Source organism: Meles meles, chromosome 13 (assembly GCF_922984935.1).
Source record: "Meles meles chromosome 13, mMelMel3.1 paternal haplotype, whole genome shotgun sequence".
In the NCBI taxonomy this organism is placed as follows: domain Eukaryota; kingdom Metazoa; phylum Chordata; class Mammalia; order Carnivora; family Mustelidae; genus Meles; species Meles meles.
The window spans coordinates 8,879,479-8,902,507 of record NC_060078.1 but is presented as its reverse complement, the minus strand read 5'-3'; the positions used below and the strand labels follow the sequence as shown (position 1 = coordinate 8,902,507).

The 23,029-nt window shown below is 35.7% G+C and overlaps 1 protein-coding gene across 12 annotated transcripts in view; it reads right to left on the bottom strand.

Moving 5' to 3' along the window:
• RYR2 (ryanodine receptor 2) overlaps positions 1–23,029 on the bottom strand; it is a 749,188-nt gene that overhangs the window by 358,087 nt on the left and 368,072 nt on the right. For all 12 annotated transcript variants that reach the window (XM_046026812.1, XM_046026816.1, XM_046026818.1 and 9 more), the window contains 3 exons: positions 20,303–20,377; positions 14,392–14,548; positions 860–1,024 (listed from right to left, as the gene is read on the bottom strand). In XM_046026812.1, coding sequence (XP_045882768.1) covers positions 860–1,024; positions 14,392–14,548; positions 20,303–20,377 — 397 coding nt within the window. The remainder of the gene's footprint in view (positions 1–859; positions 1,025–14,391; positions 14,549–20,302; positions 20,378–23,029) is intronic.

Sequence of the window (23,029 nt, the reverse complement as noted above, 5' to 3'; positions counted from 1 at the left end):
GGATGCAGTAGGGCAAATCCAATAAAATCTCCATGCATAAAATGAAATAAAAAACCTTGTACAGAAATCATCTCCAGTATGACAAGCAATGACAGTGTTTATCCTTCGATGTGGTAGTAATTAGAAGCAAGCATGGGGTGGGTGAGAAGGGTGGCAGAAAGTGTTTCTAAAATATGTAAATTTTTCTAGAGCACACACCAAAGAAAATTTTTTTAAAGGTAAAATTTTAATTATATATTTTATTTACCCTAGTATATCCAAAATATTATTATTTCAATGAATAAACAGAACAAAGCTGTTAATGAAGAATTTAGCATTCCCTTTTTGTTGCTCTTTGCCTTCAAAATCCAGTGTATTTATTTTTTATACTTATTTATTTTTCACACTTATAGAATATCTTGATTTGGATACCAAATTATTGGTGAAAATACTTGATTGTTTTAGAATTGATATTATAGTTGGAAAAGGACATTCACATACTGAAGTTGTCCCAAAATGCACAAAAATCTAATAACTTAATCAAGTGTACTCCTTTAAATTTAAATTAATTAATTAGTTAGCGTGCATGAGCTCTCCTGCATTATAGACACATAACCCTGGCCGGAGCATGGAGATCAAAGTGAAGGAGGCTTTAGACTGCTAGAATCCAGAAAAGAGTGTATGTCTTAGCTTAGTACTTAAAGCCATGATGTGACATCTGGCATTGTTACCTCACAAAAACCAAAGAGTTGATTATGATGGGATTTGACCGTTTTGCGTGTTTAGCAGGTGGCTCAAGGTGTTAGCTACCTCTTGCTGTTTTTGTGTATTTTTGTCATACAAAATGGCGACTGTAAACTGCATGTTTACATAATCTTACCTTACGTTGTATGGATCCCATCCTCACTGATTTCACATCCACAGACTGGTAAGTAAGCCACAGGCCTGTATTTATATGTTGTATATAGCATACTGAGTCTCCATACTTTATTTCAGATGTCCCCATGCCATCAACTTCTTTTCTTACTCCTACATCCAATTTTTCCTAAGAAGAGAAAAGAAAAAAAAAAAAAAAAGAAGAAGAAGAAGATAAGCAAAAGTCCTGAAAACACGGGTATGTATTGTGTGTGAGTGTGTGTACACATACATATACAGACATTTAATACATATGTATTTTTTAAATATTTTATTTTTTTTCTGACAGCAAACAGACAGAGGCAGAAACAGAGGCAGAAGCAGGCTCACTGCTAAGCAGGGAGCCCAACATGGAACTGGATCCTAGGACCCTGGGGTCATGTTCTGAGTCAAAGGCAGACACTTAACCGACTGACTCACCCAGGTGCCCAAAGTACTAGCTCATATTGAAAGAACTTTGCCTTTTTGTAGCTATGTTCCTTGAAAAATTCAGCAGTCTGACATCCTTTAAAATAATAATGTCACCTCCTCTCTGGTAACCGTTACCAGAGAGGAGGTCGGGGGACGTGTTAAATAAGTGATGGGGATTAAAGAGCGCACTTGTTGTGATGAGCACTGGGTGTTGTATGGAAGTGCTGAATCGTAGTATCGTACACCTGCAGCCAATATTACACTGTATGTTAACTAACCGGAGCTTAAATAAAAACTTGGAAGAAAAAAAAAATAATAATGTCAAATATTCTATTCCAGCAGTTCAATTGATACTGAAAATCAAAGGGGGAAATTATTAAGATAAATTAATATACCTTGAATTATTTACACTTGTAGGAAATTATTTTGGCCCTAACATAAAATTTTACACTGCTGAAAGGCAAACTCAAAACCAGAGATCTTAGTATTAGTAGCTTATGCTTCATATTGTTTCTAGATTTTTAAAAAAAGATTTTATTTATTTATTTGACAGACAGAGAACACAAGTAGGCAGAGAAGCAAGCAGAGAGAGAGGAGGAAGCAGGTTCCTCCTGAGCAGAGAGCCTGATGGGGAGCTTGATTCCAGGACCCTGGGATAATGACCTGGGCCAAAGACAGAGGCTTTAACCCACTGAGCCATCCAGGCACCCCCAGATTTTTTTTTCATTATTGGCAATTAAGGGCATAGGTTTAAGGGAACAGAAAATCCAGTTCTGAGTTCAATCTCTGCCACTGATTACCTCTGTGACCTTAAGACAATTTAAGTAAACCTTTTCAGCCTCAAGTTTCTTATCTGTAAATAAAGCTAAGGAAAGTATCTTGCCCATAGTATCAGAAAAAAATGAGATAAGGCACGTAAAGGGTTCAGCCCGGTGCCTGGGACAAAATAAACACTTACCTAAAATTTAATGATTCTGACTATGAAAATGGTGTCAATAAATGTAGATGGTGAGTTACTAACGATGTTAATAATACTGAGGATTTCTTTTGAACCGATCAAAGCTATAATTCAGTTTCCGCAACTGCAACTTCCAAGGGGGACTACAGAACGATTCGCCCCTGTAGGGCTACTAGGGCAAGCTCTCTGTGTTATGAAGAAACAACTAATCCTCTGATTCCAAATAAATATAGAAATCCCTCCTTATTTTAATGTTTCCTCCTTCAACACACTCTTTCAGTTTTCCCTCCCACATTTACTTCTGGTCTTCAGGCACACATATCTTCAAGATCTATACAGTCCTTAAAATAACAGCAAAAAAAAAAAAATCTAATGTTCTTTTGGTTACTGTACCTCCTTTTGTGGTTTTTTTTATTCTTCTCCTTGTTCTAACTTGTATAGTTAAATTTACTTTAAATTTCATCTGAGTCTATCCTTGTTTGGCCTTCGTAATAATAACACAAATGTTTTGAAGATTAGTATGGAATAAACTTTACGGATGTTATACAAAAAGGAGTAGTTCAAGGAAAACATAATTTTGATAGATTTTTGTTTTGCACGTTATACTAATAACTCTAAAATGGTTATAAACACTCCAACATTTGAAAATTAAAATGAATTGAAATTCTTAATACAATCAGTCAAGGTCATATAAGAAAATGAATACAATTTTAAGTTGGTTTAACCATCATACAAATAACTTAAAACACTATTCTAAGAATCTGCAATAAAACAGATTATTAAGCCATTCCAACTTCATTCTGTCAAAGAAGATAAACTACTAATCCACTTACACCAAACCCATCTATGGGAAAATTAAATTCTAGGGAAAAACATAACAATGTAATTATCTCCTCAGAATAAAAACAATGAGCCTCTAACATTCTAACTTTTTGTTTTCCTTTTATCCAAGGGAATTAGTTGGTGGTCTATTTATGGACTGTGGACTATGTTTTGAGAAGTCACATTTACTAACTTACTGTAAAGCTATGTTGTTTTGGTTTTGTTTCGTTTTGTTTTTAATTTGACAGAGAGAGATCACAAGTAGGCAGAGAGGCAGGCAGAGAGAGAGGAGGAAGCAGGGTCCCCGCCGAGGAAGGAGCCCGATGTGGGACTCAATCCCAGGACGCTGGGATCATGACCTGAGCCGAAGGCAGCCCTTTAACCAACTGAGCCACCCAGGTGTCCCTTTTGTTTGATTTTTATTAAGCAGTTCACTTTACTCTCTGGGTTCAAAGTTTTAATCATGACATTTCAGGAAAACTGGGTAGTTACTATCTCTGGTCCTCAGGTGAGGGAAGAACTGCTGAAGTAACATTAGCAAAAAGTAACATGTGAATAATCACATGTATAAAAGAACAAAGGCCATTCATGCTCTTTCCATCTTTTATTTCCTATCATTTTCTGTAAGTCAGGCTTAAGAGAAGGAGAAATCCAGGTGAGAATAACCTAGATGCTTTGAACAACTATAAGCACGAATGTGACAGCTACTAAAAGCCTCTAACATAAAATTGGGCTGTATTACTAGAAAGAAGTACAGTGTCCAGATTAGGCAAGTAATCATTTTACTAATACTCTGTCTTAGCGATACTGTATCAAAATTAGCAGCTTTTGTCTTGGCATCACTTTTTTATTCTTTTTTTCCCCATTTTTAAAATACATTTATTTCTGCTTTTGTTTCCTTTACTCTGGCTTTAGGAAACGACAGAGTACTTAAGTTGGACTATTCCTCCCCATAGATGACAATTATAAAATTTAGGAAAAAAATACTTCCCAGAACCTATCTGAAGATCTTTGCGAGGGACCAAAAGCAGGGGGAAATTGGAGAATATTTTTCTCCCTAGAGGAAAACAGGACCCAGGTGATTTTTTAAAAAGCTGCTTTTTGCCCAGGGGTATGCCTTGCCCATCCGCCTGCAGCTCAGGCGAAGAAATCTGCTGTTTTCCTGGCTTGAGATATCAGAGAACACACTCTAGGGTTCACAAGCTGCCAGAAAATTAGATGAGCTAAATCCTAGACCAAAAAAGTATCTGCCATGTTTGCTTATAAAATGCATCTGAATTCTTGTTGACCACTAAACTATGCCCTACAAAAATGACAGCAGATGAGAGCTGAAGTAAGGTAGCAGAAATACGAGCCACTGATACCTGCAAAAGAGAGAACAAAACTGGAGATTCAATCCAACATGGTTAAATGCCTGCTAAAACTTAAATCACTCTTATAACAAAAACAAAAACAAAAAATCTACAGCAAAAAATATATCCCTAACAAAACTAAAAGTCTCTATAACCTATCATTTCTAATATCCAGTATATACTGTCTAAAATAAGTAAATGTAAAAACAAGAAAGGATGGTCTACACTAAATTAAGAAAACAAAACCAAATGTGGCTCATACAAGAAAAAATAATGATAAGTAACAGAAATGATGCAAAGATGGCCCTTAAAATGAGCAGACAGGGACTTTAAAGCAACTATTATAAATATAAAATACATTCAAGGACATAAAGGAAAACATTGACATAATGAATAAACTGATGGGAATCTCAGTTGAGAAACAGAACTATATAAAATGAAATGTATTAGCAAAATGGAAACAATAATTGAAATATAAAATTAATTGGATCAGCTTAACATCAGATAGGAATTACAGACTAAGTTGAAAGTAGATCAACAGAAATTTTCCAGTCTCAAGATCAGACTGCTTTTTGGGTTTTTTTAAAAGATTTATTTAGAGAGAGAGAGAATGCACACATGTGCATGGAGGAGGGGGGAGTGAGCAGAGGGAGTGGGAGAGAGTAGTCCCAGACAGATTCCAGCCTGAATGTGGAGCCCAATGTGGGGCTTGATCCCAAGACCCCGAGATCATGACCTGAGCCAAAAACCAAGAGTCAGGCACTTAACCAATGGCACCAACCAGGAACCCCCAAGATCAGATTGCCTTTAAAAGCACTCTGACGTAATAGGCATTTTGTCATTAAGTGGAAACTTTTCTCCAAAGACTACCTAATATTTAATTCCCATACCTCCTGCATTTAACTTAGGAAATGTTTAGATCCTCACTGTTATCTTAGCATTCACTAACATCCATAAATTTTTAAATCGTCTAATTGTCCATCCTATAAGAATAATCTTGAGATTTGAGAACCATAAAGATGTTCAAAAAGGAAACTCTTTTTGACATAGTCTCGAGTTACTGAAAAAACTTACATTTTTACTATTAGATGATTTTTTGGACAGACATTCCCCATTTGCTTCACAGACAACCACAGCACACTATACTTCAACTATGAGAGAAATGTTATCATTCTACTGAAATTGCTTTTTGACTGCCTTCTTTCCCACTTGACTATGAATTAGTTTTTCAAAGGCAGGAATCATAGGTCTGGTTCCTTCATCTCAATGGCCCATATCCCCAAGAGCAGAACGGTGCCTGCAAATACTAGATTCTTGATAAAGATTTATTAGATGAATAAATTTTGGGGGGGAAATCATATACCCCATCAGATTTCCCACAGAAAATATACTTGTAAACTACTTCCAATCCTAACATTCAAATAATTCCACTTATGAATGATTAGAAAATCTAATTTCCTAAAATACTAAGTGATATTTTGGCTTTGGGCATACCAAACTGGCTCATTAAGCCAAAACTATTTCTGACAATTGTCCATATTAAGTGATATATAGGCATTGGATAAACCAAATGAAGCTCATTAAGATATTTTTTGGAGGGGCATAGGGGCAGGGGCCGAGGGAGAAGTAGAATCAGAAGCAGTTTCCACACCCAGTATGGAGCCTACGTGGGGCTCGTGGGATTCATGACCTGATCCTAAATCAAGAGTTGGACACTTAACTATTTGGGCTACCCAGGCACCCTGAGGCTCATTAAGATTTTTGAATTAGTCATGTAGGATTATATTCCTATTATAATGGACAAGGTAGTTCAGAGAAATTCTTCTAGTATTAATTTAAATCATCCTTAAATCCTTCCAAACTATTCTGTCAGGTGGCTGACAGGAAGTGGGGAAAACCAAAAAAGGCCTTTATCCTTAAAGGATGGGAGTGTTTGTTTTTGTCCTAGCCAGTTCTCCTTCAGACAAACAATGGTTAAAGTTAGGAAATTTAAAAGGTCAAAAATTTTTGGCTTCTTTATGGTGCCACACTTAAACACAAAATAGTCACTGAGAACTCGGAGTCTAAAAATGCAAAAGGGTTAGAGAAATTATTGGAACAGACAGACCAGGCCAATAAAAATACACAGCTTTTTTAAAAATTATTATTCCTGGTGCTCAGAAATCTCATGAGGAGACACACTGGTGGGTGGGTTGGTGGAGAGAAGGGCTTTACAAAATTTCTTGTTCTGGAAGCGTCTTTGAGCAGCAGTAAAACAAGATCACAAGGCCTTAGGAAAAGCTCTCTGATACCTTGTGTAATCTCTACTCCCTGAGTGTGGTTTGGGCCAATAAAAATGACGGGATAGCACTCATGGTCAGATTATATTACATGGCAAAAGTGAAAAGATCTTGCTGATGTACTTAAAGTCCCTATTTTAGTTGACAGTGAGCAGATACCCTGGGTGAGTGACAGTTAATCAGGTGGGTCCTTTACTGAGGGCTTAGGCTTTCCCTGAGCTCAGAGACTGCAAGCAGCTAGCCCCGTGGGGTTCCCTCCTAATCATGATCGTCCTTTCCAGCCACTGGCAGGATGGACTCCAGACTTGCTTAACCAGTCCTCACATCTCATAAATTGTGATAATTTACATAATAAAAATTCCTTAGTATACACATATCTCATGCTGGCTCTGCTTCTCTGGCTGAACTTTCATATACCTCATCTTAACCACAGAAGGTTTCCCTGAGCTCGTTCTTGAGCTGACTGCCACTAAAAAGGATCAGCATAAAAATTCTAACTGAATTTCTTTATCTTCTATGAAACGATAATTGGCACTATTTTTATTATGCCATCAATACCCCTTGAAAAAGGGTGACTGAAAAAATTCATTTTGAATTTAATCCTGATTAAATGCGAAATCCACCTCTACTGATGATTTTGCGTAACTGTTTTGATAAGAAAAAAATAAATTCACTCTGCTTTTATTTTTTCAGCTATTTAATCAATCAACAGCCATAACAGATGATCACAGGTGAGCAATGTACCTTTTCTAGCTGACATTATTATTATTATTATTATTATTATTATTAAATCTTTAATTGACTGTGGACTCTGAGAGACAAACTGAGGGTTTGGGGGAGGTGGGAGTGAGCCTGGTGGTAGGTATTATGGAGGGCACGTACTGCATGGAGCACTGGGTGTGGTTCATAAACAATGAATTTTGGAACACTGAAAAAAAATAAAATAAATTTTTAAAAAAGAAAAAAAGTGAAACAGGAAGAAATACTAAAAAAAAAAATAAATAAATAAAAGGGGTTTTAGTTTTAGTATTTATGTCTGGAGTCTGAAATTGCCATATAACCCATCCAAGCCTCAGTTTCTCATCTGCATAATGAAGATTAAAAATATTATCTAAGCGTCACACCTATGATTAAATAAGATAATGGAGGCGAGGTGTTTAGCACATTACTTGGCATATGGTAAACTGTTAGCCGTTACACTTATTTTCACTGTGTGTGTATATCTTAAAACACCTTAAACATTTTTCGAACCAAAAATTTTTAAAAATCCCCAAATAAAAATGACATACTAAAAACTATGTCTTGAAAAGTTTTGTTCTTTCTATTTTTGCCAAGCGATCCACAAGTCCTGTCATCTCAATGGCAGCCTTTTTGAGGTAGGTATTCCATCATTTCAGCAGCAAAAGGTTTTTGTTCAGGGTGTGTGGAAAAGAGAAAACTGGAGAAAATCACCCACTGGGGAATATTTTAGTGACATTAAGCTACAGAAAAATTACTTTTTGGTGGGGGGGAGCATAATACATTTGTAACTGGCAAGACCTACCAATGATTAAAACTGACATTACACGAAAGTGATGGTTCAAGTTTTAGGAGTAGAGAAACTGAGGAATACTTAGTCTAAAAAATTTACTTAAATCAAAATTGAATCCTTCATTAAGTAAAATGTTATCTTTAAAGGAAAGCCAACATAATTTGTAATTTATACATGTATCAAATCATCACATTGTGTAGCTTAAACTTACACATTGTTACATGTCAATTGTATCTCAAGCTGGAAAAAAGAGAACATAGGTTATAAAATAGTGGAAAATAGCTTTATTCCGAGTATTCTGAAAATATGTACTTATCAACAATTGTTGAGTCTTCTCTCAAATCGTGAATTTGAGACTTGGCACTGAGTGTTCATATTAGTGTCAAAGACATCCCAATGACAATAAAAAATTGCTAACTGTTCCTTATATTAACTAGTAGAATAGTTTTCTAAATCCACTTTAACTTAAACTTTTAAGAATAATTTTTTTTTTTTAAAGATTTTATTTATTTATTTGACAGAGAGAGATAACAAGTAGGCAGAGAGGCAGGCAGAGAGAGAGGAGGAAGCAGGCTCCCTGTGGAGCAGAGAGCCCGATGCGGGGCTCGATCCCAGGACCCTGAGATCATGACCTGAGCCGAAGGCAGTGGCTTAATCCACTGAGCCACCCAGGCACCCCTACTTTTAAGAATAATCTTAATGATTTGCTAAACTTTAAGAATATACTTTCAAAGGGGTCTCAGTTACAGAGAAGGGAATGCTAATTTAAGTACAAAGAATCATGAGAGATGATTTTTACTTCTAGAATTTCCAAAACCATACCCTAAATCCAAGATAAAAGTTGATATTTTCAACTGATCTAGAAAAGTTCAATTTTTCATCAATAATGAAGAATTAAGTTCTAACATAGTAGTTACAACAATCAACAGTCATTATTGTGTACTCAAAACATACTAAGAATAGAAGAAATTCTATATAAAAAAAGTCTCCACCTTCCAGAAATTGAAGTACTCATTATTTTTATTGGAAATAGTATAATAAAAACATATAAAGATATGACAAGCAGTTTTAACCTGTCAATAGGACTGAAGAGGGGCGCCTGGGTGGCTCAGTGGGTTAAGCATCTGCCTTTGGCTCAGGTCATGATCTCAGGGTCCTGGGATTGAGCCCCGCATCGGGCTCTCTGCTCAGCAGGGAGCCTGCTTCCCTCTCTCTCTCTGCCTGCCTCTCTGCCTACTTGTGATCTCTGTCAAATAAATAAATAAAATCTAAAAAAAAAAAAAAAAAGAGAGAGACTGAAGGGGAAAAAAAGCATCAAATATACCTTTAAGTGAAAAAAATATATATACACCTTTAAGTGAACCCTATATTTATTTCAAAGACCAGGGGCCATGATCAAATGTTATAATTAACATAGTAATGAGATAATTTATTTATAATATTTTCTCTAAAATCTTGATAATGTAAAAAATGTTTTGTTTTAAAAATAATTTCATGTATAATTAAAGAGTATTTTTATTCTATTTCAGTTGGTTCTAAGTTCAATGCTTCTTTATTGTGTAACTGCAGAAAACAACTTTCCTCAAATAGTTTTCAATTTTAATTATTAGCTTAAATATCTAAACATGTATCTATTTGCTAATAAGTGAAATACATATATGATACAGTTGTTTCTCAGAAAGGGAATGTAATTTTCCCTACTATATTTCTTTATTCCCTTTAAAAATTTTCTATGATTATTATACATAATAAAAAAGTAATTTTAGAAAGAAATGATGGCGTTTCTATTTCTATATCATGGGAAAGAACTATTACCTAATTTGCCAGTGATTTTAGATGAAAATTCTGTGATTGTAGAAATAAAATATCTCCCTGCCTTTCACCTCTACCTCACTACTCTCAACCATGTTATCACATATAATTATCATGGTGAATTTAAAAAGTGGGTGTTTAGGACAGTGAATTATCAACTACCTTCATATTAGAGTGATTCAATAGGAGATTAGCTTTAGAGAAACCGAATAGTTCATTACAAAGTACCATTGGGATCCTTGTTCTCTATGTCCAGTGTAAGCTATGACATTACACAGTTGTCAAAATCCAGAAACAGAGCCCCCGAGCAGAGGATGAGAAAGATCTAGCCAATAAAATTCTTCAAATGCCAGCGATACTCTAACAATGACAGACTATTAGCAGAGATATTTGGAGGAAAAGGTTTCAAAATCTACTATTTTGGGCTAGAACTTCTATCCAGAGCTTCTGAAAATATTCATCATTTTTGAGTACTTTCATTTCTAGGCATCCAACAACAAAAAATGTACATAAAACTTAATGTCCAAGAATGTCAGTGTAATGGTTGTTTTCTACTTTAACTGATGTTTTGTTGTTGCAAAAGAAATATGGCTATTTAATAAGCAAAATAATCCAGAGATTTGTTTTTTAAAAAGTTAAAAAATTTCCCCATACTTACTTTCATATACCTTCCATTCTGATGCTTCTAAAGTACTCAAAATTAAAAGATTAGTATAGATCCTTCTGCGTCTATCATATAATCATATACCTACACACATACAAGAATTTCTTTTTTAAGTAAAAATAACATAAGTTTTTAAAATTACATTATGATTTTTTTAGGATGTATTAGGTACTAGGACAGATATTTTTCCAGATCAGTATATTCTGATAGCTAATACCACTTAGCTATCAACTATATTTGTTGAATACTGGAGTCTTTTCCAATTTTTTTGCCATGACAAAGAATGATGAATGAAGTTGACCTGCACAGGTTTTACAGCAGTAAGACAATCTCCCCACATTAGGAAAAATTACATTGCTATGTGTATTTTCATATATGTTCATGTGTTTGTGTATGAACATGTATGTGTTCATATATGTATAATAGGTATATGTGTGTTCGGTGGCTATATGTATACAACAAAGTTTAAAAATATGTCAATACGTATTTCTCTTGTATTTCCAATATCCATGTGAATAACCTATCCCCATTTTGCACAGGCATCGAATTACCTCCTGGAGAATCAGGATTGCTACAAAAAGAACAAAAGGAGGACGGCAGTTTCAGTATTCAGATTTCTACAGAAACCAGATTTTTAGAGACCACTGGAATATGGTTGTTACAGAAATAACAAAAATAGAAAAGATGAATTCAGTATTCAGATTTCTACACCAAAATACTGACTTTTTGCCTGGGAGCCTGTGGAGGGCTGGGGTGGTGTGTCAGCTGTTGGGGGCCCTGCAGGGTGAAAGGCACACCTCCGGACTCCAGGGGCAGCCAGGCAAGGGGAGAGGTAGGGATGAGTGAACTAGTCACTTCAGGATTCCAAGCCTGGAGCTAAGGTGTGGTTATTTAAACCCGCGCTGGACAGGTGGTTTAGGGCAGGGATAACCTCCTGTCCATGGCTGTTCTACACTCCCAGCCCAGTGACTTGGACAAGAGATTCATCCCTCCTGTGCTTGGTTCTCCCACCTGTAAAATGGGTGTCTTGATACTCTGTGAGATCAGTTACAGTTGGCAGACCTATAAGAGGCCACAGAAATGTAGCAATTATTGTCTTTAAAAAGCCAAGGGGTGAGGAAAGAAAGGGTCCCGGTGAGTTCCCAAGCCAGATCAAGGCAGTCCTTAAATGTTCCAAAGTGAATGAATGTCCACGGAGGGGCAGGGTCCCTGGGTAGGCTCCCCAGGCTCAGACACCCTAAAATTCCTCAGTGGTGTGGAATACGTATATATTCCTTACTACATGGCATTTACATCTTCTGTATGTTATCTATCATGAACTGAGAAACAATGACTTCATGTCTCCTACCACTAGTTTTTCTGTTTATTTCCTCTTGTATCTCCTATAGGTTTGGTTTAATGAATATGAATACTATGTCATTTTATTTGGTACATAGATTTGGTTAACTGTTACATCCTCAGGGAATTGCACTGATACTATGATACAAGTATCCTTTGTCTAACTCAATACTTTTTTTTACGTGAATTTCTCATCTGATATTAAATCAGACACTTCTTTGTTCTTATTTGTATTTTCCTGGTATCCCATGAACCATCTTTTAATTTACAAACTTTCCAAATAAAACTGCTTTGGAGGTATCTCTTAAAGTCAGCATCATTTATATGTCACGATCTAATATGAAATTTTTATTTTAAATTGTGATTTTAGCCCATTTTTATGTGTTGGTAAGGCAAATACATGAGATGTCCACTCTGTCACATTTTAGGTTTTCTGTTGTTACCTTTTTCTGTTTTCTAGTCATTTGCTATGTGGCCTCCTGTCTCTGTTGACTGTGGGTTTCTGTGGCTGTGTGTGTCTACAATTCTTATGGCCTTGTCCTCTTTCTACTGGATTGGATTACGGACGGTGACAGCGGTAGTATTTTCCTCTTTTTTCACCAAATCCTCTCTCCTTCACCACCTTTTTTAGTAAATTTCATTATACTTTAGTGTTTGTCTTTTTACTGTTAAATCTTACACTTCATTACCTGACTTTTCAGTTTTAAAAAATATTAACTTGACTTCTCATAAGGCAATCAGAGCACTTACTGCCCCTTTGACTTTTTCCCTTTCACCTCCAATTTTGGCTAGATTTTGCCCCTGTAAATGTTACATCTTGAAAAACTTTTGCAACATCTTTGTCATATGGCTGTTCAGGTTCTTCTTCTCTGGGATTTTGTTTTGCTGAATTATATTTTGCTAAATTATATTTTGCCCTTAGGAGGCCATGCATTTCCTTTAGTTTTTCCAATTTTCTGCCTTAAAGCTCTGTGTCACTTTAATTGGTACCATCTTTTTTTTTTTTTACTTAAAAAGGGCTTCTACCATCAGATAACTAATTCCTCTTTGCTGAGCTCAATGTTTGTTTCCCTTTTTGGACTGAGGTAATGGATAATGGATAAACTAACAAACTCCCACCCTTGTGCTTAGTTAGGCTGGAGGAAAAAGCCCTTAGCACTAAACTCATTCACAATAAGGCCAACTGTGCTTTCCATATACAGAGATGACGAGCAACTGCCCACCAGACGTCCATGAAATACAGCATTCAGAGCCCTCTATGGGTCCACAATAGAAACAGAAACATGTGAGCCCTGTCTGAGCTTCAGCTCTCTACTCCCACCATACAGAATAGGGACCTATACCGCCGTCTCTCCCAGAGATCCCTGGGGAACTCAAGAGTGTGGACCATCTACCACCACTCTGCATACTGCAAAGCAGGAGAACTAACAGAATGGCACTAGGGACCTGTACTCAGTCTACTGTCTTCTCACAGTTACTTCTGGACTCATCCAAGTTTCCTTTAGCTACAACAGGGACATCAGCTTTTGCAGCTCTGTGACAAAAGCTGATCAGTAATCCAGCTTCATTCTTACCATTCTGCTCAAGTTCCACATTCCTCGTGACATTAAGGACACAAGTATATAATTATGACCAAAATTAATACAATAGATGCTTGGCATCTGTCAGCTCAACATGTGATTTTCGACTACTCCAGAGACACCTCACTGTTCAAGACATTTGTTATTTTGCTGAAGCCTGAGTGGGAATCCATTGCATTGTGAGGTTGGTAGTCTGGGGACCATGAGAGAGGTCCTGAGGGGACGAACATTCCAACTTGACTTTGATGCATGTGTTTTTTCCTATTCTACTCATCATCTGGTTCAGAGGAATTCTAATTAGAGATCTAAAGAGTTTTTCTTAGAGGTTTTTTTCCCCTACAAATGATTCAAAAGACCTAAGAAGAAAGGTCTACATGTAAGAGGAGATATGTAAATGGGCCTCTGAGGTTCTGACATACTTTACCAACATATCGTTATAGGACAACAGCATGAAGTTTGTGCTAAGTGCGCTTGTCAAAGCCTAAGTAAACAAAAAACGAGCTAGATGAATGTCTTATACGTAAACAACCAAAGAACTATAAAGCAGGTGAGACACCTGGGCAGGTTTTAGTGGTTTAGGAAATGAGTTTTAAAGGAATGGATGGAAGAGAAACTGGAAATTTAGAAATACATGTCAAAAAATGCCAAGAGAAATGACAGTCACATCCTTTCTCTTTCCATTTCTCACATCAAAAGAAATGTGGTGGGGACATAATTATAGGTAATCCAAAATTATATTTTCTGTCTTACCTTGGAAGATCGGAAGGTAAATGCCGTTGATTTTACATCAGCCTTTTCTTTGTCCATGAGCAGAAGGCTTTTGTCTTCCATGAGACTCAAGTATTTTCCTGTTGTGACATGGCGTAGTCGGAAAGGCTGTCCCCATCTTATGTGGCTTCCACTCCACCTAACAAACATAGTTAAGACCTGATCCAATAGCATCCACAATCACAGGAGAAAAAGCAATTAAGATGTATGTGTTGGACAAGGAACTTTGCTTATCATAGACTGTCTCATTTAAAGTTCTCAAATACCTTGAGCTGCACCAACATCAATTTTGATATGTTTGTGAATTTCACTCCACAAACAACAAAATGGTTATCCAGAATGACTAAGTAATAGTCAGTCTTACACAGCTAATAGTAAATTGAAGCAAAATTTAACTCAAAGCCCTTGATTGTAAATAGAACACCACCCATACTATTTACTGCCCCATGGAAGGATGACTAGGGACTTGTGGTCCAAGTTAACATCTAATCACTAATCACAGATATGGAAATTATAAGTTTAAAGAACACTTTAGAATTCACTAGTTAAAAACTTCTGTTGAATTTGCAGACTTGAAAAACAGTGGTAATTCAGTCAATGCCTAATTATGATTGATTGGAACTCATATATATAACTTAAAGTATACATTTACTTGATACCTATTCCTATGCATTGAAATTTAATAATGTGGAACAATTATATCATTCAAAACTGATCAACAAAAAAGACAAACCAAGAAAATGAGAATTCTAAAACGATCAAGAGAGAAAAAAAGGAAAAAAATAAAATGCAAAAAACAACATACAAATTAAGGTTGCAGGCAAAAGATAAAAAGCCAAGTCATGATCATTGAAATCTGGTTTTTAAAATGATTTCCAGATAGGGGAGAAGAGAAAAATCAAGATGCAGACCATCCTTGTTTTGTGCAGTGCTGTGTTAACTGAAAGTCACATGTGTATGAACCTTGTACGCACTAGGGTACTGATACATGGCTCTGATATCCACAACTTTCAGTTAAATCAGTTATGTGCAAAACAAGGACGGCCTCTTAACACTGATAAGAATTATTCTGAAAGTCAAGTAAGTTTTTCAAGACCTAAAAATGAATAATAAAAAAAGATTTATCAGGCATATAAATTCAAAAGGAAATAGTGATGGTAAAGTTAATATTAAACAAATTAGAGGGGTGCCTGGGTGGCTCAGTGGATTAAGCCACTGCCTTCGGCTCAGGTCATGATCTCAGGGTCCTGGGATCGAGCCCCGCATTGGGCTCTCTGCTCCGCAGGGAGCCTGCTTCCTCCTCTCTCTCTGCCTGCCTCTGTGCCTACTTGTGATCTCTCTCTCTCTGTCAATTAAATAAATAAAATATTTTTTAAAAAAAGTATTTAAACAAATTAGAATTTAAGGTAAAAAGCATAAAGGGGATACAATCAGGTATTTTATAAAGAGAAAAAACATACTCTAAAAAGAACGCATGTCATGAAGCTTCACAGGGCAATGGAAAAGAGAAAATGAGACAAAAGAAAAAGATAATTAAATATAAAAACAATTATAGTGGAAGCATTTATCACTATGTAATGAATCAAATAGACAAAAAATGAAAGTATGGAGAATTTTAACGTGATTTTATTAATTTGTAAGCTTGTTTTAATATAAGATGATTAAAAGAGTCATCAAAAAATATAGGGCCTCTTGCAGTCTACAAATTGAGAATACGTTTTTCAAATTCACCAATCTTAGTAAACTGTAAGTCATTTTATGCTAATTTCCTAACTTGGATTTTTCACTTTGAATATTAGCAGGGAAAACTAACAAAGTGATACTGTGATAAGATCTTTACTACACGGATATGTTTATACAGTCAATTAATTTGGACAAGTTCCCCCAACTAAAGTAATAACTGTGTGCCAATAAACCTTACTAATAACACAGTATTGTTAAAAATGAAATTAAAATTTGCTTACCAGCAAGAAAATATTAAATCATTTCTAGTCTGGTAAAGGAACAAGTTTTATTTATTCCCCTCTTATAAAATAAATGTATTCTTTGCAGATGCTATGAAAAACACAATTATTTTTAATATTCACATTCCTTATTTGAAGAACCATCTAAATTTTTTTTTCTAAGTAATGACTCATCTTAATTATCATAAAAAACAACTTCATTTTCAAAATAGTTCCAAATTTGGACCAAGCAATACTTTATACCAGATTTTCTAGAGGGTATTCTGCATAAGATGTACAAATCTACTTAATAGGGAGCACATTTACAAGCACTCCTATTAAATCACCAAGAGAATCTGGCCAATTATCAGCAAAACACTGAAAAGTCTAAGTACATTTTCTTTAGTGTATAGCCATTCAAATTAGCTGGCCTCCGATGCTCATGGCCCAGAAGAAAAGAGGACAAGCCTAGGAGAACAGAAGGCCACAAATATTTAGTCAAAGCTGAAAACAGTAACAGTGACATAGAAATAGAAAGTAATTTCCTATGGTAATACAACAGAAAATTATTCCCTATGTATTACCTATATTCACTTGAAATGACCTCAAAGGATTAAGAAGTAATTTGGTCAGTTGTCACGATACATCCACCTTTGATTTTGTGGGTTCTTTGTAACATATAAGAAAGCGGAACTTGAAGCATACATAATGCATATTTTAATTGCAATTATCATTCCTACTACAGAAACTAACATGTATTTTACTTACAATGTTCTAATAGCTTTACAATACTGGAATGTGTTTTCTATTATATTTAACTCCCAAAGTTAAAACTTACCTTATTAAAATGTTCATGATACTGAAAAATTTTTGACAGTATTAATTTTATTTGTAGGAGTATTTGATATAAAATACATAACTGCTAGGCTGCATAAACTATATCAAATATATAGTTTGAGACCTGGTTGGAGTTAAAAAAAAAAGAATATCCCAAATATTATGGTATAAATATTGACCTTCGGGTATAAAGTTCTGTTATAAATTTAAGCAGAATGTTTGATTATCATCTTCTAAGTACAAAGAAAAACATGAGTATTTACAAGGCCAATGCATGTAAGAAGCTTTATAAAGTCAATGTAGTCTAATGTGTACATTTACAATGAAGTCAAAGTAGTTCAAAATTTCAATAGAACCTGAACCTGAAAAAACACTTAACATAATTACATTCATTACAAGTGAACCTCCCACTTTTCTAGCACAGACAGGAAGATGAAACGGTGCAAATCAAGGGTCACAGAGTCCAACAGAAACATCTCTCTTTCTTCTGTTAGATGGTTGAAAAACTACCTGCTTTGCGAGCTGCTCTAAGTTGCCCTGCTGTCATTTGGATTCTGAGGCAATCAGCAGACGTGCCCCCTTTCACCTCTGACTGACCTGGAGATCAGCTTCTTTCTATATTCTCAATACCGCCCCCCTTCAAGTGAAAACAGACCCCACAATTGCCATTTCAAGCTTCAAACAGTAGAGAAAAAGAATCGAGACCACATCATGGAAGGATACACAGAAGACCTGGATTTACGTAATTACAGTTCATCAAAAACAATGTTGACAACAAAAAGGAAGCCCTGCCTGGTTTTCAGGAGTCTGCATCCTTCTGGGTTTGTTTGTTTGTTGTGTTTTTTTTAAGATTTTATTTATTTATTTGACAGAGATCACAAGTAGGCAGAGAGGCAGGCAGAGAGAGAGGGGAAAGCAGCTCCCTGCTGAGCAGAAAGCGAGATGCAGGGCTCAATCCCAGGACCCCGAGATCATGACCTGAGCTGAAGGCAGAGGCTTTAACCCACTGAGCCACCCAGGCGCCCCAGGTTTTTTAATCTACAAAGTGAGACGTATTTAGGGCCTCCTTTGCTCAAAACAAACAAACAAACAAACAAATTTAAAAAAAAAAAACCATTTCTTTAAGCACATCATCACAAAGGGGAGGGATATTAATAAATTTGAAAACACCTCTGGAGTCTGTTTTCCAATGGTGGCAACATCTATCTCCACTTTAACAATTTCTCTATTTAAGCTGTCATTTTTATAAAACACAAGGTAAAGGAAATACCTGTATGTCTTTAAAATCCCTTTCCCTCAATTCTCTGAATCATTTATGAAGCACACAAAAGCTCTGAGTTCCCCTTACTTCATTTTATGAGGCCACCACTTCTTTTTCCATCTTCAGAGATGCATTTCCAGTAAAATTTTTCTTTCAAGTTCAGTGTTTACCAAAAACTTTAGTATTTAGCTAATTTCATCAGCTACGTATTTAGATGGAAGAATTTATTATCAGCTAATTAACAATTAATGGGGTTAAAATAGAAGAAATTTTTAAAGTTACAGACTATCACCAGAAATGTAAAGATATTTTACATACATATTTTTGTTGCTTAGGAATATGCTAGAGTGAGCAAAAACAGTCTTTCAATCATAAAAAAATGATTTGGAATAAACAACTCTGTCATGGGAGAGTAAGAAATATCATGACAATGAGAAAGAGTATATAATTTCTACTGTTAAGGTAGACTATGCTCAAGTATTTTTAAATAAATAAAGATAAGTATTAAATCATAGCAGTATTTAGAGTTAATGAGATACTTTTAAAAGAGTGGTATGCTATTTCATTTTAAAATATCACTTCCAGGGCACCTGGGTGGCTCAGTTGGTTAAGTGACTGCCTTCCACTCGGTCATGATCCTGGAGTCCTGGGATCGAGTCCCACATCGGGCTCCCAGCTCCATGGGGAGTCTAATTCTCCCTCTGACCTTCTCCCCTCTCATGCTCTCTCTCTCTCAAATAAATAAAATCTTTTTTAAAAAATCACTTCCTATAATACACCATAAATTATATTCTACACATCTATTTAAACTGATAATGAAAAAAAAACTATAATGAAAAATGTAAATGTCAAACCTTACAATGTTCAAGGATGCACCTTTCAAATTGTTTCAAAACTAATGTATGGGATATATAAGCAAAAACAACTAAACTATTTTAATCACCATTGGATACACATTAATCTCAAAATAGTAGGCCTTACAAAGATAGCTATTTTATACTAAGATAGTTCCCTATAGCCATTCATGGAAACTATAACTTTAAATCAGTAATTTCCTAAAAGTGTAATGTAATTGGGAACAAATACACTAAAAACTTATTGCTCTGTAGCCAATGGAATGAACCTTCCAATCAACAACAAAAAAATCTAATATTTTAATTCTAATGAAAATAATTCAAAATGACACCTTTACCATCAATATTGCATTTATCTACAGGAACTAAAAGTCAACCTCTGAACAACTTTTTGAAGCCACCAAAAAGTAAAAAAAAAAAAAAAAAAGAATATGAATATATATGTATTTGTTTGTATAATGAACAAATACACAGTGACTTTGTATTGCAATGCAGATTTCTTACTTAGCTATCAAGGTATTTGTAAATAAGGATAGTGACTGCCAGTAACGACCCTTGTACTCTTGTTCATGTTCAGGTTTCCTTTAGACTGTTAAACCCAGACAATGTCAGACCTGAAATGTAAAACAGGCTTGGAAACCATTTGTCCTGTTTCCAAACCTTACATCACTCTGTCCTAGAAGCACCTTCTGCTAGGAGATGCACAGACAGGGATGAGAGGATGTTACCCAAACAAATCAGGCTAAAGACAAGAGCAGACCATATAGAATTATAGAATTACTGCATACCACCTGGTGAATTTAGGCTAAAGACAGCAAAATAAATGTAGGAAGAAGAGCAAGAGGAGAGAAACTCTACAGCACTTTCTCATTTGCTTGTTTCATTTGCTTGTTTGCTGTAGTTGTTCACATGAGCTTTCACATAGAAGCTCAAGTCCACAGCACTGGAAGTATTTTGTATACTTGAAGCACTCAGCTCTATTCAAAAATTCTACTTACGCAACTCTTAGTGTCTCTAGTCTCCACAGGGAACGTGCATGAACGGATACAGCACCACCTTCATAGTGAACGGTTCTAGTTAAAAAAAAAGAAAAAAAATAAGCCTGATTTTAACACATGTCATTCTTGGACTCTATTTTCTCAAGCCAATTACAAGAGAAAAGCAAATGGAGAGCCTTTAGATAAAGTTATACTTTCTGGCGTGAGACAGTATAGCTGGAAATAAAAATAACAGAAATAACAGTAACAGTGATCAATGTAAGTTTGTCCTGAATAAACTCTTAATTGAAATGTATTCTCTCATCATTTTCTCCCTCCACGTCCATTCTTTCCCTCTGCCTCCCCACTGCCCACCTGTTTCCCTGTCTGACTCTCCCTCCCTCCCTCTCTCCCACTAAATACATTCACTTGACTTATTTAACTTAGGTCCATTAAAGTACTCAGCTATGAGTTTACATATAGTTTAATACCTTATTACTTCAACATACACATAATTATTTGTGGTTCTAAATTCTGTTCTAGATACATGAACACTAAAGAAATACAAGAACATATTAATTTTAGTGCTTTATTATAACAATCTGCAAAATGATGGCAGAAAAGTATAAGGACCACCAAAAATACAAACATCAACAAAAAAAGGTACACAAGAAGAGAAATAACTTTGAATGAGCATCACACATACACAAATTCCAAAGCTCTCATTATGATAATTTGTTAAAATGGTAGAAATAATGCTAAGTAATTTTTATAGATTATCCAAATTCAACTCTATGCCAACCCATTGAGATGGTTTTAAGAAAACCAGTGCTTACGTATAACTCCGTTTCCTCCCTGAGACTCACTGTCTCTGCCTCTACTGAATCTCTTTCATCATTCAAACACACATAACCTTATCCTAACTCAAACATAATTAACACACTTGACCATATTCTCCTTTCCTGCCCACCCCTTTAGCGTGTCTCACGATCACCCTCTCACTTCTTTGTGCATTCCAGTCTTGCTTTCAGACCCACTTCTCCAATGACACAGATTTGCTAATGCCATCAAACCACATTCATGTTCCAAATTCAATGGACTGTTGTTGGTTTTTGTTTTTGTTTTACACTGTGGAAACAACTACTGTCCTGACAGTTTTTCTAACACCATTATCCCTCACCTGCTTTTCCTCTCACATGCTTAGATATTCCTTCTCATTGTTTTTATTATGGAATTTTTCAAAGATAAACAAAAGTATAGAGATTATTATAATAAAACTTCATATACCTAGCACAGTGTCAACAACGATCAACACAGGGCCAATCTTGTTCTACCTGTAACCTCTAGTTACCCCTCCACATACAATTCCAAAAAAATACATACACACAAAATACACTTCTGTGAAATATCATATTTTACATTCAAATTTTCCATTTTCTCAAAAATGTTTTGTTTTTCTGTTGCTCTTTCAAATCAAGACCCAAACAAGATACACAAATTTGCTAAGTAGCTTAAATTTCTCTTAAGAAAAGTTCTCCCGTCTTTTTTCCTTGTTGGCATTATTTCTTTTTTTTTTTTAAATATTTTATTTATTTATCAGAGAGAGAGGTCACAAGTAGGCAGAGAGGCAGGCAGAGAGAGAGGGAGAAACAGGCTCCTCACTGAGCAGAGAGCCCGATGCGGGGCTCGATCCCAGGACCCTGAGATCATGACCTGAGCTGAAGGCAGAGGCTTAAACCACTGAGCCACCCAGGCGCCCCGGCATTATTTCTTGATAAAAATCTGTATCATTGGTCTTGGAGTTTCCACATTCTGGATTTTGCTAATGACATACTCACAGTCGTTTTTAGAATGTGCCTCTAACATGGTAGTTAGACTTCTAGATTCAGTGTTTTACACTCCTTGCTACGTCACATCCAAAGGTAATAATGACTACTTCTCCATTTTTCATATTAAAATTGATCAGTAGGTTCAGAATCTCTTTGACCCATCCATTATAAGAGTTTTATGTGTACCAACGAACAATGCCATAGTGGTGGTTTTCAGTCACATCCGCAGATGTAATTACATGGATACATTTTTAGAATGTGATGCCATGCCCTCACCAATGGCCAATTAAGCTACATCTGAGGTCAGAATTTTTTTTTTTAAAGCCCTCCAAATGGTAGTCGTGAGAAAGTCATGTTGGGAAATCACAGTTCAGATCAATTTCTAAAAGCAGCACTATTGATATTTTGGGCCAGATAATTTTTTGCTCTGGGTGACTGACTGTCCGTGCCCTGATCCTTGGGCCCTACCCACCAAATGCCAGCAGTAGCTGTCTCCTCCACCACCACCCCCCAGTTGTGATAACAAGAACTGTTCCCAGATGTTACCAAACGTCTTCTTGGGGACAAAACCAACCCTACTGTTGAGCCACTGGTACAGATTAGTGGCTTTAAGTCTTTAGTGAGTATCAGAATTATCTTACAGGCTTTTAAAAATATGTATTGCTGGATACCTCCTGCCCCCAAGTTCCTAATTCGGTAGATCTAGATTAAAGCTAAGAATCTATATTCCTAATAAGTTCCCAAGTGACCCTGGTGCAACTGGTCCACATTCTGAGAACCACTGGACTAGAATGTTATTTTATTAGGACATTGATTTTTAAGACATGGTTGTCTATTAGAATCACCTGGAAAACTTTGAAAACTCCAATGCACAGACAATTCTTAGACAAATTAAATTAGAATCTTTGGGTATATACTT